At 40.1% G+C, this 17,017-nt stretch overlaps 1 protein-coding gene across 2 annotated transcripts in view; it reads left to right on the top strand.

Moving 5' to 3' along the window:
- sh3pxd2b (SH3 and PX domains 2B) overlaps positions 1 to 15,860 on the top strand; it is a 41,975-nt gene extending 26,115 nt beyond the window's left edge. Inside the window, exons 6-14 of one of the 2 annotated variants that reach the window (XM_028594742.1) lie at positions 5,645 to 5,670; positions 6,289 to 6,324; positions 8,506 to 8,637; positions 10,626 to 10,727; positions 12,491 to 12,608; positions 12,819 to 13,027; positions 13,331 to 13,377; positions 13,505 to 13,630; positions 13,773 to 15,860. In XM_028594742.1, the coding sequence (XP_028450543.1) occupies positions 5,645 to 5,670; positions 6,289 to 6,324; positions 8,506 to 8,637; positions 10,626 to 10,727; positions 12,491 to 12,608; positions 12,819 to 13,027; positions 13,331 to 13,377; positions 13,505 to 13,630; positions 13,773 to 15,317 (2,341 nt within the window). In that variant the 3' untranslated portion in view covers positions 15,318 to 15,860. The remainder of the gene's footprint in view (positions 1 to 5,644; positions 5,671 to 6,288; positions 6,325 to 8,505; positions 8,638 to 10,625; positions 10,728 to 12,490; positions 12,609 to 12,818; positions 13,028 to 13,330; positions 13,378 to 13,504; positions 13,631 to 13,772) is intronic. The other variant, XM_028594743.1, reaches the window with a different exon arrangement.
- Positions 15,861 to 17,017: the final 1,157 nt, after the last annotated feature.

The raw sequence follows: 17,017 nt of genomic DNA on the forward strand, positions 1-17,017 counted from the left end.
TTCACTCAACACATTAGCGTCATATCCAGCGCTGACAGTTACTATGTGCCAAAAATAAAACATCAGTGGGCAATGAATGCCAGCGTCCAACACACACAAGCCATGTTGACATGCACATTACTTCACACACGGGCCTCAGTTACAAATGTTGTGTTGGTAAGGTAACCAGCACAGGGCAGCGGGGTTACGGGGGGGGCTGGTTTCATATAGACCATAATGCCGGGTTCACATTTTGACCCTGGAGATGGTTTTTACACCAATAGCTGTCTGCTCAGTTATTAGTTTTAACCTCTCTGTCATCACATACTCATGTGTGGCACCGGGCGTTGAGAAGTTGCCTCAGTCGGCAGGAAATTGAGTCCTGTGATATACGTTGGGATTGCATGTAGGGCCAGCAGTAGGGTAAAGAGAGTGGGTGGAAAATCTGGGTCATTGAAGTGAGAGACTATCCCTGCGTCCGACTCCCTTACCTAATACTATACAACTATACTCCACTGAAAACTTGAACATAACATAATTGTGCACTATTTTCGGTTAAGATAGAGAAATTAATTAACTTAATAATTTTGTACCACTAGTAGGAAAATGTTTCAAAGTATCTATTTCTTAATTTACTGTTTTCAGAGATGTCCCTTGAGCTGTCGCATCAATATTATGATGTTTGCATTTTGGCTGTCCTCAACTAAAGAAATTCTTAGTTGACTAAAGCCCGATGATTTTGTCGACTAATCGATTAGTTGATTTAATCGTCAGATCTGTGCACTTTGACTGGTCCTTAAGACTAGAAAAGTGCAGTATAATTGCAGTAAAACTCAGTTTCTCTCAAGCAAAGCAAAAGCACCACTTTAAATGTTGTGATTACTATAAATGTGCTCATAAGTTTCTTGGAAATAAATCATTCAGCCTGAGTCTGAGTCATCTTAGTCGACTTAGATCAAAACGACCGAATAGTCAACTAATTGACTTAGAAGGGGTAGCCCTAGTGTGCATTGTGGGAAAATAGTGTCCATTAAAACCACATTCAAAAAATTCTAGTTACTTCAGTATACTACAGTAATATAATAATATACCAGTTGTCCCCTACAGTCACATTGACATTTAAACTTTTTTTAATTTTAAAAATTTAAAAAATTGCAAAATGTTGCTCCACTTTTGGATTTATTTTTAATACTGTAGCTCCTGGTGCATTTGACCCAAAAGTGTGTAAAATTGCTGTGATTATAGCATCTTTCAAATTTTCTGAATGCCACAGTATGCTTTTGATACTACAGTGAGAATTTAGCAATTCTATACATTGTGGCTTCAAATTTTATTTAGATAGCGAATGGCATTATGTAATGTAATTATTAACACATCTTGTGGAAGGCGGCACAATATCTCCATTCATATTGTTAGGAATTAGGTAATGTATATCAGGAGTGACATACACTGAGCCAGCAGCTGGGGGTTCTTGCTCAAGGACAATTAAATAGGACACATTGCTGTTATGGGGATTGGATATGAGATTGGTGCATGCACCAGCCTGCCATATTTTCATCTATAATGTGAATGGATTTAATGTCACTTTGAAGTGTGCTGTCTGTTGCAGACAGGTGGGTAACTGAGTTTGGTATATTGCTCAGACCTTTATGTCTAATTGAGTTGTTTTACATTATGTTTTGTGCTACTTCATTAAAGAATCTGAATTCCTCTTCCACCCCTGTATTATAAAACATCCTAAAGACAATTTTATTTCCATGTCTTCCAGTCAGTGCACAGCAAAAAAGACATATCTCTTTTAATGAAGGAAACGTTTCACTCTCTAGTCTACCAGTTTAATGATTCCAATCCTTACTCCTCCTACAAAACCTCAAGCACGTGTTGTAAGTGGCAGGAAGAGGGGAGGCATTTGCTTGAGGCGGATGAATGTAAGAAAGACCTTGGTTTGTCTTCATTGAATTGGATTACTGCGTTCTGCTGGTGCAGCCTGTTGTTTGGCTGACTGACAACAGGGCTGGTGTACAGACACAGCCGCCACTGTGAGAGAAGATTTATCATGACCTATAAATCTACTGCACTGAGAGGAACATCTTAGACTTTCTCCTTAAGAGCAGCAAAGTAAGAGAAGAGGAGAAGCTGGAGAGGAGAGGAAAAGGAGTGCTTAGATGTAAAGAGGAAGTAGAGAGTCAGAGAAATTGATACAATGGGTCAGAAGGCAAAGAGTCTAGAAAAAAGGAAGTGTCACAAGGGAAAGTAGGGAAGATCATAGGGGGAGAGAATAGAACTAGATGGTGGATCAAGATGGAATAAGAGCTGGATGGAAAGAATGAAGAGGAGGTCATATATAACAAGGACAGCAGGAGAAGAAGGGACTGGTTGAGGTGAAGCAAGGAAGGGTAGGGATGAAGGGAGAGGGACTATGAGAGGAGGGGTTTCATTCACCATTTAAATCAATCTTGTATGAGTGCCACCAATTTACTGTATTGAGGTTTGGCTCTAGGTGTAGAACTGTATAGCTTTTATTTTAATATGTCTGCAAGAATCCGAGTCAATACGTCACATCGCCTCTTTTCTGTAACAGCAATCCTGTAAAGTGTGTTCTCACGAGTCCCCTGTAGTTAGAATTTGTTTTCCCATTCTTCATGTGGCCGCCATGACTCCGTCATGGCTATCTGATGTGAATGTTCACATGAAAGTTGAAATTGGAGTTGGGCCCATGTTTTTGTTTTTTCTATTACTAGCTTCAGAGTAACATGAAAACATCTGAGTGGGAGATTTGATTTGAGACTCTAAACTAGTTACAGTCATAATACAGTCATAAAATAATCATATTAGGCCAAGGATCCAGGTCAGTGGCTATGTCCGGTGCATTATGTGACCCTGGTTTCACCTCGGTTCAAAATAAGCAAGCAAAGCTCACACATACTGTACAAATACATTCTTGCTTCATTATAATCCAGATCATTGCTACTGATTTGGTTGGCCCGAACAGGGATTTCTTTTTATAGTGCATTAATGGACACGCTTATGGGTATAGATTTATTAAGACTTAAGCCTCCGCAATTAACAGCTCTGCTGATCGAACGATGCTTTATGTGGCTGAGAGCATTCATGTTGACGCAGGGGAAATGAAGAGGCAGTAGTTGCAAAGGAAAATGATCAAGGGATATGAAGGAGGGAGTTAAGTAGACATGGAAGATGTGAGATGGAAAAAGGGAGGCGATGGAAGGCCATTAAGTAAGAGAGTTATATTTAGAGAGAGGGAGAGAGACAGAGAGCGAGACAGTGACAGCGGGCCAGATGTACTTGCATTTGCAAATGTAGCGTTGTCAGCGCCATGGTCAACCCGCAGAAAGCGCACGCTGTGATACTTCAGCTTACGTCGTATTTACCAAATCTGTAGTTCATCGGGTAATCGACTCCTTTCTCCACCCACTATACCGTAAATTGTGCGCGTCTTTCTATCATGGATCAGCCACCAAGTCAGTCAAAACAGCGAAAACAAAGATTTAGCAATAACGAAGTTGAGCTGCTTGTTTATGAGGTTTATAAACCGCTAGATGCGTGTTATTTCAACATTAGTGGTTGAGGAAATGTATTTATTGACTAGTGTGCTGTAGCAAAGCGTTAAAGGTCCAGTGTGTAACGTGTTTAGTTGTTTTATTATCAAAATCTGTGTTGTCCGTTCAAAACGTGTCCTTTTTCATAAATATTTACCACCACCATCAATTCCAAGTATTCTATTGGCTCAACATTTTACATTTGCATTCACATGAACTGGGGTAGACGCTCCATAATCGTGCGCCATCTTGAAATACAGCGGCCGGAGCGGGTTATCAGACCGGCCGGAGCGCCTGGAAACACTACCGGCCCACCGGGAAAATTCCCGACTCTCCCGATTGCCACTCTGCCTCATGCACATATTCAAAATCCAAGTTTCAGGAACAGGAGTCCTCTTCTTCGCCCAGAAAAAGAAAAAGGATATTGAAAAAGCAAAAAAAACGGCTTTTTGAAGCGTGAAGGCTACCGTAGCTGTAATACATAATTTGAAGTGCGTGGTGCGAGAGAGTTGATTGCGATATATGATCTCAACGCTAGATGGAAGAAATTCCTAAACATTGGACCTTTAAGTACAGGTGCTATGAGTGCAGACTGCGATATTCCCATTGCTGATGCTAGGACTGTTTGAAATGATCATGATGCCAATATTTGTAATGTACGGAGGAGTTTAACAACTGCTGGAATGGAATGTGAACGCTGAGTCAGAGATTCTTCCAGTACCTGTAATATTGCATGGCTGCTTAATCTGTAACGCTTAATGATTTCGTGTTCACTCAACTGAAAAAGTGTGATCCTTGTGGCAAAAATCTTTTCAGCCCATCTCCTCCTTGGCCTATGTCTTCATCTTGCTCGGATTACTGCTGCCATTTCACCAGGAGGCATATGCGAGGAAACCCGCTTGCGGCTGGGTTACACTGCTTTTAAGAGGCCGAGAATTTTCACCACAAAATAGAGGCGCGCTTTCACAGGTGGTTTTTGTACATACCGCGGAATAAATAATTAGGCGCACATTACGCTTCTCCTCCCATCTCTTTATGGGAAACTCCCACTTTCCCCTTCACCCTCTCATGACTGCATATGCATGACACGGAAAAGCGCAATTTGCCATTGTCCGTCCACGCGACAGGCAGTCTGCACTTTTACATCAGTGCGGCCTGTTTGTACATACCTCGCCATGCACGTTGCGAAACAAATACGCCTGAAGAGGGCGCATAAGCGTTAGTACATCTGGCCCTGAGAGTAAGAGAGTAATTAGATAAAGAGGGAGGGAGAGAGAGCGCGAGAGAGAGAGAGCGCGAGAGAGAGAGAGAGAGAGAGAGAGAGAGAGAGCGAGAGAGAGAGAGAGAGAGAGAGAGAGAGAGAGAGAGAGCGCGAGAGAGAGAGAGAGAGAGAGAGAGAGAGAGAGAGCGAGAGAGAGCGAGAGAGAGAGCGCGAGAGAGAGAGAGAGCGAGCTGCTGTGGAGTAATGTCTAAAGCAGACACAGCAGATGCTGCATTGAATTTAACATAAGACAAAATTTTAGAGATCAGCCAGAGGTTCTTTATTCACAAAGGCCTGCATTGGAGAGAGAAGCAAGGTAACAATAATGTTAGCAAGTATTGTTTAAGCTTTGCTGGAGTAATCTGTGTAAGTGTTGTGCTTTGGCACCATGACAAATTAAAAAATCCAATGAAACTATTCAAAATCTGATTAAATTAAAACGGTTCAAAGATTATTAAAATCGCCTAATGAGTTTGGCATGCAAAATTGATAACCAAAAACATCAATAGTAACCGAGATGGTACTGGTAGCAATAACAGTAGTAGAATGTAGTAAATGCATAAATACAATAACCAAACATCTTGGAACACAAGACTCTTTTCTTTCTTTTAAGAGGGCCATTCATCCTGCAACGTAATGTTAAAAGATAAAGAATCACTGAAAGTAATGAATTTGATTCGATAATTAGGGCCGCTGTCTTATCTTTTTTCAAGTTGTTAGACGTGACATCCATGAGATGATGTGAATTTTTCTGCATATTGATAATCCTAAAAATATCTCTTCAGCTCTGCAAACTGATTTGATATTTCCTGGTAGTAATGTGATGATTTCCTCTTTTTAACAGGGAACCCATTGGAAAGAAGAAATCAGGTAAGACAAGGCTTTATTTGTGTATTTGAAATGAAAATGGGGTTAAGCGGGCTCGAAAGTTGGTGTGTTTTTTGTCATTGGGGAAAAAAAGGGGGCGGGTATTAGAATCAGTTTTAATGCTTTTAATAATAATAATAATAATAACTTTATATAGCACCTTTTTAAAGACAGGGTTTACAAAGGGCTTTTACTGACAAGGCAAAGCAGGATATCCAGAGGTCAATAAGACAACAGAGCTAAACAGTGGGTTCACACAATAGCATAACAACATTTTGGTAAATAAAAAGAAGACGACAAAAGACACAAGTCTTCTGCAATTCATCTATACTATATAATATGACATTATCGCCATCTAGTGGCCACATAGTTTTACACAGGTTAAAAAAATAATAATAAATCCACCAGCCTGAATAGTTTTATTTCATGAACAAAGACACATTCTGTCTATACTCAGATATTTTCCTGGAGTTGACTGTTATAGAAACCACCTTTTGCCATTTTTTGACTGTTTCTTTTTATATTCTCTCTCTTCTCTCCATTCATCTAATATTCTTAAGTTGCATCCATGTCATCCATTTTTTTTCAGTTTTCTTTTCCATTCATTTTCCTTTCCATTAGGGATTGTGGAGCGAGCGACTACTTTCCTAAAGCGAGGTAGTAAACACTTGGTCGTGATGCTGTGTGTGTGACCCAGCGGGTTGCTAGTGGCCTGTTCCCCCCTCTCCTCCCCTGGTCTGGGCAGGTGGGATATGGCTTTGTTGAAGGCATGGGGCTTGAATTGTTTCATAAAGGAAGCATACTATATACAGTAGTTGGAGATCTTCAGACCCTGTGTGGCTCATTTATTGGTTGTATTTAAATATGCTGCATTGGGACACAGTAGAAAAGACTGAAGATAATGGCATTTTAACGCCATTTTAGCGCCTACATGAGCGGGATTTACCGTGTATTGTTGCAATTCAGCATCAGGCAAAAGCAGGCAGATTGAAGTCATGTGAAATAGTTTTCAGTGCAAAGCCCTATAGGCAAAAGTGTTGTCACGGAGTTAGATGTAAATAGTTGAAACTAAAGAGCCCTTTTGTGTATTAGGAAAGTTAACCAGTTCTTCAAAAGTTAACCTGAGTAACTTGGGTTAGTTTGTTAGTCCAGCCAATCTTCCAAGTTCAGACTCTCCTCAGTAAACTATCACATCCATCTAGGGCTGGGCGATATGGAGAAAATCAATTATCACGATATTTTTGACCAAATACCTCGATATCGATACCGCAACGATATTGTAGGGTTGACTATTGGTGCTTTCACAAAATATTTACACAGAGATTTCTGATAAATAATCATCAGTAATGTGGATATAATGTCTAAGTGGGTAAAGGCTAATAATAGAACAGTTACAACAATCTGGTATGTTGAGAAAATGACATCACTTTACTGTAATGCAGCCTTTAAAACCAGGAAAAGACAACACTTATGCCTTGTCACGATATTACCATATCCAAAATCTAAGACGATATCTAGTCTCATATCACGATATCGATATAATATCAATATATTGCCCAGCTCTACATCCATCTGCTTTTGGCAAGAATTATTTTCATGACATAAGTGTCATCCCATTTGTCAATTCAAATGCATATATACAGTTTGCTAATATTTGAGCTAACTGTGATTATTTACTTAAAATGAAACTCGACCTGAAATTGCAATACTAATATTTCTCAAATTAAGAAACTGTTGCAGGTGAATTAAAAAATAAATATGGCTGTTTAATTAAACCCATTTGCTCACTGAAGGATGTGCATTGAAAGACGAGCTGTGTTTTTTTTATGCCGTTTTTAAGAACCGTACAATTACAATTTGACCACATCTGACTTTTTCAGATTTTCTGTCTGCCTGTGTGACACAAACACGTTTGTTTAATATGTGTCCAATCAGCACCTTCAGTGATTTGCATGCTGAGGCAGAGTTTAATGTCCCTTAACCATTCCCTTGCAAAGGCCGTTAAAGTTGCCACACTATGTATCAACCAAAAGGTAATTTGTTTTCATTTCATTTTTACATGTAAAAGTAAATTGCATCTATCAGGGTTGGTTGTGTACACGTTTTTAAAGAACATAAACCAAGAGAAATGAGCCATAGTGATATAAATTTGTGCTACTGGTTGTATTGTGAGCCGTCACGTGGGGTAAAGTAGATTTTCTCAGGCTTCCTTGTTGCTAACATTGGTGGCAGGTCTAAGTGGTGCTGGTTTGTTTCTGTGTGGAAGTCACAGCCATGTTGATGATTGACTTAACCCTATACACTAAACCCCTCCCTTTCACTCCCATTCTTTAAATCTCCCATTATTCCTCTGTCTGTTTCCCTAACGCCATCTCTCCAATCACATCCGCTACCTCCTCTGCTTCATGTCTCGGTGAATCTCCATACTCTAAATAAGCCTCCTCTCACTTAAACCTTTTAACTCAAAAGCTTTGCACAAATTATTCATGGCATTTCATCAAAAATGAGTAGTTCACTTATTATATGCGTTTTGGCTCTTTTGTAAAGACACTGCTTTTATTGGCTTTTTTTTTAGTAAAGTTTCTTCAAGAGTGTGTAAAATCTGACATTTTAAAGGTCAGTTTCTCAAATCCACACAGACGCAATTTTGCGATTTCAAGTTCATGGACATTTATTTCATATCACATTAACACATATTAACAAATATCCTCACTGAAAAGCAGAGGGTAATGAGTGGAGGCTTATTTTTTTATATTATTGAGATTTCATCCTAAGCCTGCTTAACAATGAGCTAAAAAAGAGAGCTAAAAAAGCCTTTTGATTCGTTCCTCTTAATAGGAGATTCCACCTCAGCAGACCCTCTCCTCCTCGACCAGTATGTGGCAGTTACGGACTATGAGAAGCAGGAGAGCTCGGAGGTCAGCTTGCATGTTGGTCAGGTGGTGGAAGTCATTGAGAAAAATGAGTCTGGTAAGTTATTTATATCCAGTTTACTTTTTCATTATTTTCCAAGTCTTTCAGATTGTGCAAAGATTGCTAGAAAAAGATCGAAAGACAGCTTGGGATAGTTTGTACGGTGGTGACAATCAGTAGCTTCAGTTGACCGATGTGGAACCCTTGGCTAAGATGTTAAACTCTATGGTGTCGACTGATAAGGAAATTGTAACGTTCCTCAAATTAATACATGAAATGAATTCCATCATGTTTTCCACACAGTCCTCCTCTTTAAATTCTGCCATCTTTTTGTTCCCTCTTCTTTTGCAATGGTTTAATGGCACCAGACTGGAGAATTAGCACCACCAACTGTTTCTCTATGTGCCCAACATCTAATATTTGCACAACATTAGTGGATGGAAAGGTGATTTGGTAACCATTTTCTTTTGCTGGAAAGTTGTTTCAAAATTCGAGCTACATTTTGATGGAAATTTGACTTGTGTGTAACAAGTATGTGGGTACTATTTAATTGTTCAGCTTCCCTGTTAAATGAAATATGAAATTGAAATAATACACATTCCTCATGCCTATCAACAATGGATTCTCAATGAACAATGACATACTTAAATTTAAAGGTGCAATATGTAATATTGTATGTAATACTGGCAGCTAGCGGTTAAAATAGTTACTGCACTACCAATTCAAAATACTGGAGAGTCGTTTCCCCCGCCCCCTCCTGCCCAGACTCGAAGTTCACGGGGGTTGCCAGGCTGAGACCGCAGCATTCACAACAATGTTGCTAGACGATTTTCTCACATAGCCAGAGATTACTCCACAGCACAGCAGAGTAGCTAACGTTAGATGCTAGTCTCACATAGCCAGACATTACTCCACAGCACAGCAGAGTAGCTAACGTTAGATGCTGGCTATATTGACAGTCATAAAAAGCCGTGCTCACGCGGAGCTCTGTAACCAACTGACAGACACACTTTTTCGGCTTAAAATTACAGTATGAACCGCTAAAAACACAACAACCTCACTGTCCTCTCCACACGCCGGTCAGGCACACTTTCTCGGCTTAGAATTACAATACGGAATGCTAATAATACCACTACCTTCCCGATGAAACACACTTCATTGGCTTAGAATTACGGCAACAATCGCTAAACACACTGCAAACTCACAGTCCTCTCTTTCCGATTTACAGCCCCCCTCTCGTGGTTTAAAATAACTCACCGTTGTCGGCTCCAGCCGCTGAACTACATGCTGTAAACAGCCATGGGCTGCTTGCCTGGTCCTCCCGGTAAGGTTAACAGTTAGCAGGGTTAGCATGGCGGCGTTAGCCAGGACCAGTCGGGATCACTTTACTGGCTATGTCTCAATTGTTTTTGCGAGTAACCAACTCGGTTACTCTAGCTATATAATTCAATGTGAGTACACAAATGTTGAAATGACAAAAATGCCCATCCCTAGTAGCTGTGATAAATTAGCCTGAAGCTAATGCTTACCTGTTCAGGAGAAAATAAGCCAACTCTGCGTCCTTTTGGGCTCTAAGCTGTCTCCATCTTTCAAATACATCTCCAATATTTACCAGGGGGTTGTTACGTCTCTGGTCACGCAACTGTTAGAAACATGCTGTTTTCTTTTTTTATGTCATGTAGAATCTATCTCCGTTGATCCTGTTTGTTTGTTTGCTGCTTTCATGGCTGTACTACCATCACAGCTGTAGCGCGCTGGTTTTACGTTTTTACAGGTATATCTGGCAACCCGGCCTGGCTGTCAAACTGGGCCGTTGATAACAACACACAGATCAAAACATAAACATAAATGCCGTCATTATCATTGTTGTCAGAAAAGATAGTATTTCAGTTTAACATGTTTCCTTAATATCTGATGAGGCATTGGTGTCATTTTTGGATTTATTACAGTACAAATATTACATATTGGACCTTTAATAGAACTCTCTCTAGATATCAATGTGTTATGTGTCAATATGTCAATGTATTTATATTCTTCTCGTTTAGGGTGGTGGTTTGTTAGCTCAGACGATGCCCAGGGCTGGGTCCCTGCCACCTGCCTTGAAGCACAGGATGACCCTGATGACTTCAGTCTTCCAGGGGAAGAAGGTACATGAAGCTTTCTATCTTGAGTGTTGTTTCAGGAAAATTTTAAATGCAAAGAGGCAATTTGGCATTTACTCTCAAACCCAACTGTATGTAAGTTATTTTGTACCCTTTGAATAATGAATACTAATTTGTATGTCATTTTGACAAAATTGTTTTGTACTGTTGTCTTCCTGTTGCGGTTGAGATTCCATAAAAAAAAATGTAGATGTTAAAAGTGATACTGCAATATACTGTAATGATACAGTACAGCACATGGTAAGAGCCCTACGAAGTAAGAAGGGTACCCAGCCTATATACAAATTACAGACCATATTTCAAGTCTTGGCAAGCCGAAGAAGTATATGGTTTAACAGTGGACATTGAGCTGGCTGCCCTGTCTTTTTTTTGAGCCGTGGAAGTAGAGATTCATTGACATTATCACAGACCTATAGAAAAATAATACAAAAACAGAAGCAAATAAATGACCAATTAAACATGTACATAATAAAGCATGGTCAAGTTGTCCCATCTGCTAGTCAGCATCAGGTCTGCAGGTCTTCCAGTTATGAGAAAGATTTAATTACATATTCCCAAGACAATGCTCAGGGCCAACATCACCCCACAGATCATAATTAACCGTGAACTATAGTGTCTATAACCTACTATTAAAAGAACGAGTTATAAATTATGCTACCCTCTGTGGCAGTAGCATGGTACAGTAGTATCAACAACATCCTGGTAAGGTCAGCACATGGGGTTTAAGACTGGAATGGGGATCCAAATGGAAATAAATATTCCATCTAGCATGGATTGAATCTGTTACACTATGATTTAAAAAAAAAAAAAAAAAAAAAAAAAAATAAAACATGCACAGACGTTGAGGGATTATTTGTCAGTAAATATTTTAAAACAGTATCAGACCTACCAGGAGTAGAGCTTTGATTTGTGCTAGGCCTACCAATACTGAAAATGCTTTCATTTAGGATCGGCACATGTAATATTCTCTTCCTATTTTGCCCCACTTACTGTGCTGGGATGTCAGTGCCTCGGAGATTCTGGTCACTGCCAAGGCACGTGAGTCGTCGCAGAACTTTAGGGGATCTATTCAGCACAGGTTTTGGGCAAGGTGGAGCGCACGCCTTTCTTCTCCCCCTATTCTATTTGTGTGTGTGTGCACATGCATACACAAATGTGTGCATGTGTGATTGTCCATGCGTATGCATGACATGTTTGTTGCATGAGAGATCCAAGCATGTGAATTAAGTCCTTGCATGAGAAGTGGATTGTGTATTTTTTTTAAATCTGATATAAAAAAAAAAAAAAAAAAAAAAAGAATGGTAGAAATGGCTGCCTTTCTAGTACAGTAACACGTTTGTCCTGTTTGTGGTCAACATTTGTGGAGGATGTATGTGTGTTTTGTGTGTTTCACATGTGTGTATCTCACATCTTCTCACTCCACAAGATGCTGCTCAAGCCTTGCTCCATACAAATCAGTTAGCTAATGTGTAAAACCAGTGCACTTATGTACCGATAACAGTATATCATCCTGAATTACATAGGGAGAGTTTTGTGACTGAGAAAGGATTTTGAACCTTTTCATTTAAAGGCTGCAGATATTTTCACTGCATAGCAATAAACAAGTTTAAGCGATTTCATAAATGCAAACACTGCTACACACAGTTAGTTTATTTGTGTTCCCCTATTTGTGAACCAGTAAACGGTAAACTTCAAAACAGACAATATCTTCTTATATTTAACAATATTGTCTTTTTTTATGACGCCAGAGGAGAAGTATTCAGTGATTTACCCGTACTCGGCCAGGGACCAGGATGAGATCGACCTGGAGAGAGGCATGATTGTTGAGGTGATTCAGAAGAACCTGGAGGGCTGGTGGAAGATCAGGTAATAATATCAATGACATTAACTCTGGAAGAGTAAATATCATGAGCAAAAGAAAAAAATCTGTATTTACTGACAAGTAAATGTGTTTAAAAAATAACATAAATTGACATCAGATTCTATATAATAATAAGACTCATGTCATTGTACGGACTCTGTTTTTTCCAGCATTCTCACTTGAAGCCACTGATTGTACATTTCTTCTCCACTCAGGTACCAGGGGCGTGAGGGCTGGGCCCCAGCCTCCTATCTGAAGAAGACTGACATCCAAGGCCAGAAGCAGTCAACAGGCGCTGCTGCTCATGCCAGCACCAATGACCTAGATGGGTTTTCTAAACAGAACCAGCAAAACAATGCAGCCAAAGAGAACCGAGACAATGGCCAAAAAGAAAACCGACTCTCATTATTTTCTGACAAAAGTAGTAAGTGAATTCCAAGTCTTTTAACCGTCAAAAAATTTACATAATGCCAATCTACTCAACACACTATAAAAGTAAATAATTTCAATTGTGGATGTAGTGATAAAGCCTCTATCATTTGATAATGTAGTGATTTGTGTTAGGCTAATTGCCCAGCCATAGTTAGCTGAACCAGTATTCTACAACAAATCCAAATGAAAACCTGCGTGAAATGAATAAACAAAAATAATAAAATAAAATTAAAAAATAACCCTAACCCTAACTCAGCAAAAATGATTGATTTCTTAATGTCTTTCCCCTCCACAGAAGTGGGAGCAAGACACAGACCTCCTCCACGCAGAGATCTGACCCTTGTAAGAGATCCAGTTCAAATCTCTGTTTGACACAGTGTGGATTCCTATTGTAATGGAGAATAGCTTAGTTTTTCTTAAAAGGTTTTTAATCGAGTTAACCTTTATGTGTGTGTCTCGCATTCCACAGCCACGTGGTACAAACCTACCCAAGCCACCCATTCCTCCTCAGGTTGAGGAAGAGTTCTACACCATAGCAGACTTCCAGACCATCATCCCTGATGGTATTAGCTTCCAAGCCGGAGTCAAAGTTGAGGTGGGTCAGGCACTTCCTAAAGTTGTATTAAGATAGGTAATGATATAGTGAAACATTTGGCACATTTTGTCTTTTCATTTATTTCTGTCATAAATTTTAAAATTATATAGTAAAATAAAATTACTCCTTTTTTACCTACCAGGTGATTGAGAAGAATAATGGTGGTTGGTGGTACATCCAGATAGATGACAAAGAGGGCTGGGCCCCTGCCACCTATATTGACAAGTACAAGAAGACCAGTAATGCCGTGCGACCTAATTTCCTTGCACCTCTGCCCAATGAGATGGAGAAGCTGAGACTGGAAGATGGTGGTTCTTCAAATGTCTCAGGCGCAGATGACAGCTGGTCCAAGCCTTTACCAGATGAGCCAACCACAGCCCCTGATTCCATTGCTCGGCCCAAGCTGAGAGATTGGAAGTCCGGTGCCAGCAAAGGGGCCCTTCCCTTCAGTGGACCTTTACCTCCAGCCCCAGCCACCCCTCCAGTCGAGGACAAACCAGCTCTGCCACCTCGAAGGGAGTCCATTAATAAGAGCTTTGAATTGGAAGTATCAGAAAAACCAAGGGCTGATCATTCCAAACCTTTGCCTCCAAAACCCCCGGCTCCTGGGGTCATCATGCCACTGGTTCCACCTAAAGCAGCCCCCTTCAAACAGGACAAACCACCAGAGCCCAAGAAGGAAGATAAGAGCAAAGCTCTTCACCTTAGGAACGAGATGGGTCTTGAATGTGGCCACAAGATCTCTGCCAAAGAGGTGAAGAAGTTTAATCTGAAACCTGTACCCAAACAGCCACCAAAACCCAAATCAGAAGCGCAGGAGGAGAAACCAGAGGCAGCTGGGTCAGCTGTGTTTATGAAGCCTAAGCCAGTGCTCCGACCTAAACCTATTCCTGCTGCCAAGCCAGATCCTCCGGCAGAGAACAAACTAGACATCACCAACCTGAGAAGCAAGCTGAGGCCGTCAAAACCTGCAGATCCCGGCTCTGCATCAGCTGAGGTGAGCCATCAGAATGACACCTCGGCAGCAGTAAATAGTTCCTGTCCCAGTCTACCTCCTAGCTCTCCTCCCATCCATATCCCTACTCTCAACAATGGTAAGCACTGCGACGAGCCAAAACTCCCCCCAAAACACATTAATGGTCATAGCCAGGAGAGCTCATCACCCCCTGCAAAACCAGCAGTGCCTCCCCACAAGGAACCCCCACAGAGACCCCCCACCATGGCTCCAAGGAGACCTCCTCCTCCAAAGAAGACCGACCCATCCAGCCCCACTGAGCTCAAACCTCCACCTGTTCTCAGAGAAATCCAGGACATTCCCAAGAGCCCCCCAACCCAACTCAGCAGACCCCCTCCCCCTAAACCCAAAGGGTTTGTTCAGGCACCTCCAAACAAAGAGAAAGAAGAGCCCAAAGTTAATAAAGTCCCGGTTCCTCCCAAGCCCCAGGTGAAGATTGAGAAGCCTGGCCCGCCCAAGGACAAGCTTCCACCTTTACTCATGGAGCCCAGTAAAGATGAGCTGTATCTAGCTGTGGCGGACTTTGAAGGGGATGACCAAACATCCAGCTTTAAGGTGGGCACGGTGTTTGAGGTGATGGAAAAAAACAGCAGCGGCTGGTGGTTCTGTAAGAAGGCAGGACAAGAAGTTGAGAGCTGGATCCCCTCAAATTACCTGAGCAAGAAACCTTAGTGTGAATGTGCTCTCAATACCATTGCCATATGAAAAAAGAAACTAATAATGTAATGAAAGTAATGATTTAAATGAACAAAACATATGTACTTTGTAGCTGATTAGCAGTTTTCTTTTATTTATAGGTACCTTTTTGTTTTTTTTAAGTGACACATTTTCGTTATGTTGCATTTCTACCTAAACTGAACCAGCAATAACACATGACCTTGTTGGGTCTTGTGATGTTTACGTTTTTGTCTTTTTATCTTAATTTTACATGAAAGAAGTTCTTTGCTTTCATTGCCATATGTTACAGTAGTCGCAGCCTGTGTCAGTCCTGCCATTACTTGGGGTAGACGCTAGAACAGTAGTAAATGTATCTCCACCCATGCCTTCTATGATATGGTGCCTCTATATTATATGCAAAGTGCTTCAGTGATTAATATACTGTATGCAACTGTAGACATAGTACTTGTTGGAACCTTAAAAAAAAAAAAAAACGTTAACTAAAAATCAAAACTCAACATTAAAGGAGAACACATTTGATGTTCAAATCCAACAGTAGACAAAGTCTGCACATGAACTCACCAGGGGAGTTCAATGTCTACATCTGGGCTTTTAAGTGCTATTAGAAATTACTAAAAGAGAGTTCTTTGCCAAGTAGAAGTGCTGTTTGTTATACGGGAAACATGCAAATTCGTCTTTGTGCTCTTGTAATGCTTTTCTTCGTCAACTGCATAATTATTGTTGCAGTGACTTGTAACAGATGTGCACATTTTCAGTCATTTTATATTAAATAATTTGAAGGTTAGCGCACGCTGAAGGAAGTAAAAGAATGCCACAGTGCTTTTAATTTCTTAGTTTCATTATCTATGATTTTTTTATACTCACTGTAACAACTATCCACCAATGTAAAGATGAGGCTAGAACATCGAAACTGACAAGTTGAAAAGAAGCTCTCTGTCAAAGTATTTTTAACATAATGTTCTCTCACACCCTAAAATAAGAAGTGTGAAATGTGACTTGCAGAGCATATCTGTACCAGATGTCTGACCTACGAAATTAGTAATCTACAGTGAATTGTGCAATGATTTACAGTATTGTACTGTTCTTAACCAAGGTTTGGTCCTCAAATAACAGCAAAGTATGACCATTGTATAAACATAATCTTTGACATTAATGCTTGACTGGTTTCAAGCATGGTCAGTATAGCTAATTATTTTTTATTGTACAGAAATGAGAGGCATATCTTAGCTGTTGTCACTTTTTCTTTGATGGTCCATCTGTCAGGTATTTTACTCTGTGCTGATAATAGGGATTAGAGGGAGTAAGGCTGGTTGATTTATGGGATTATCTCGAGAAAATACAGAGGGTTGCTGTTTTTGTTATGTTTTTCTGTCAAAAGATAACAAAAAAAATCCCTTAAGAAAAGTATTTAAAACAATTGGCTGCTAATTTCACGCCAAGCGGTCCACAAATTGTCTACTATACATTTGTCATTGAAGTGTTAGGTTTACTTAACAAATAAGCAAAGTTAGAATAAAAAATGGTTTGTGGTTCTCTAAACAATCAGACAAGGCTACAAGCTAACACTGCTTCTAGTTGCTACAATGTTATTCCACCTTCCACCCATGTTTCATAGAAAAAAAGACAGTATGTTACCAACTAGAAAGAAGAAATTGTGTTGTTGGGTTTATTTTATGAGAACAAAAGGCAGGAAG

This window comes from Perca flavescens, chromosome 13 (genome assembly GCF_004354835.1).
Source record: "Perca flavescens isolate YP-PL-M2 chromosome 13, PFLA_1.0, whole genome shotgun sequence".
NCBI lineage: Eukaryota > Metazoa > Chordata > Actinopteri > Perciformes > Percidae > Perca > Perca flavescens.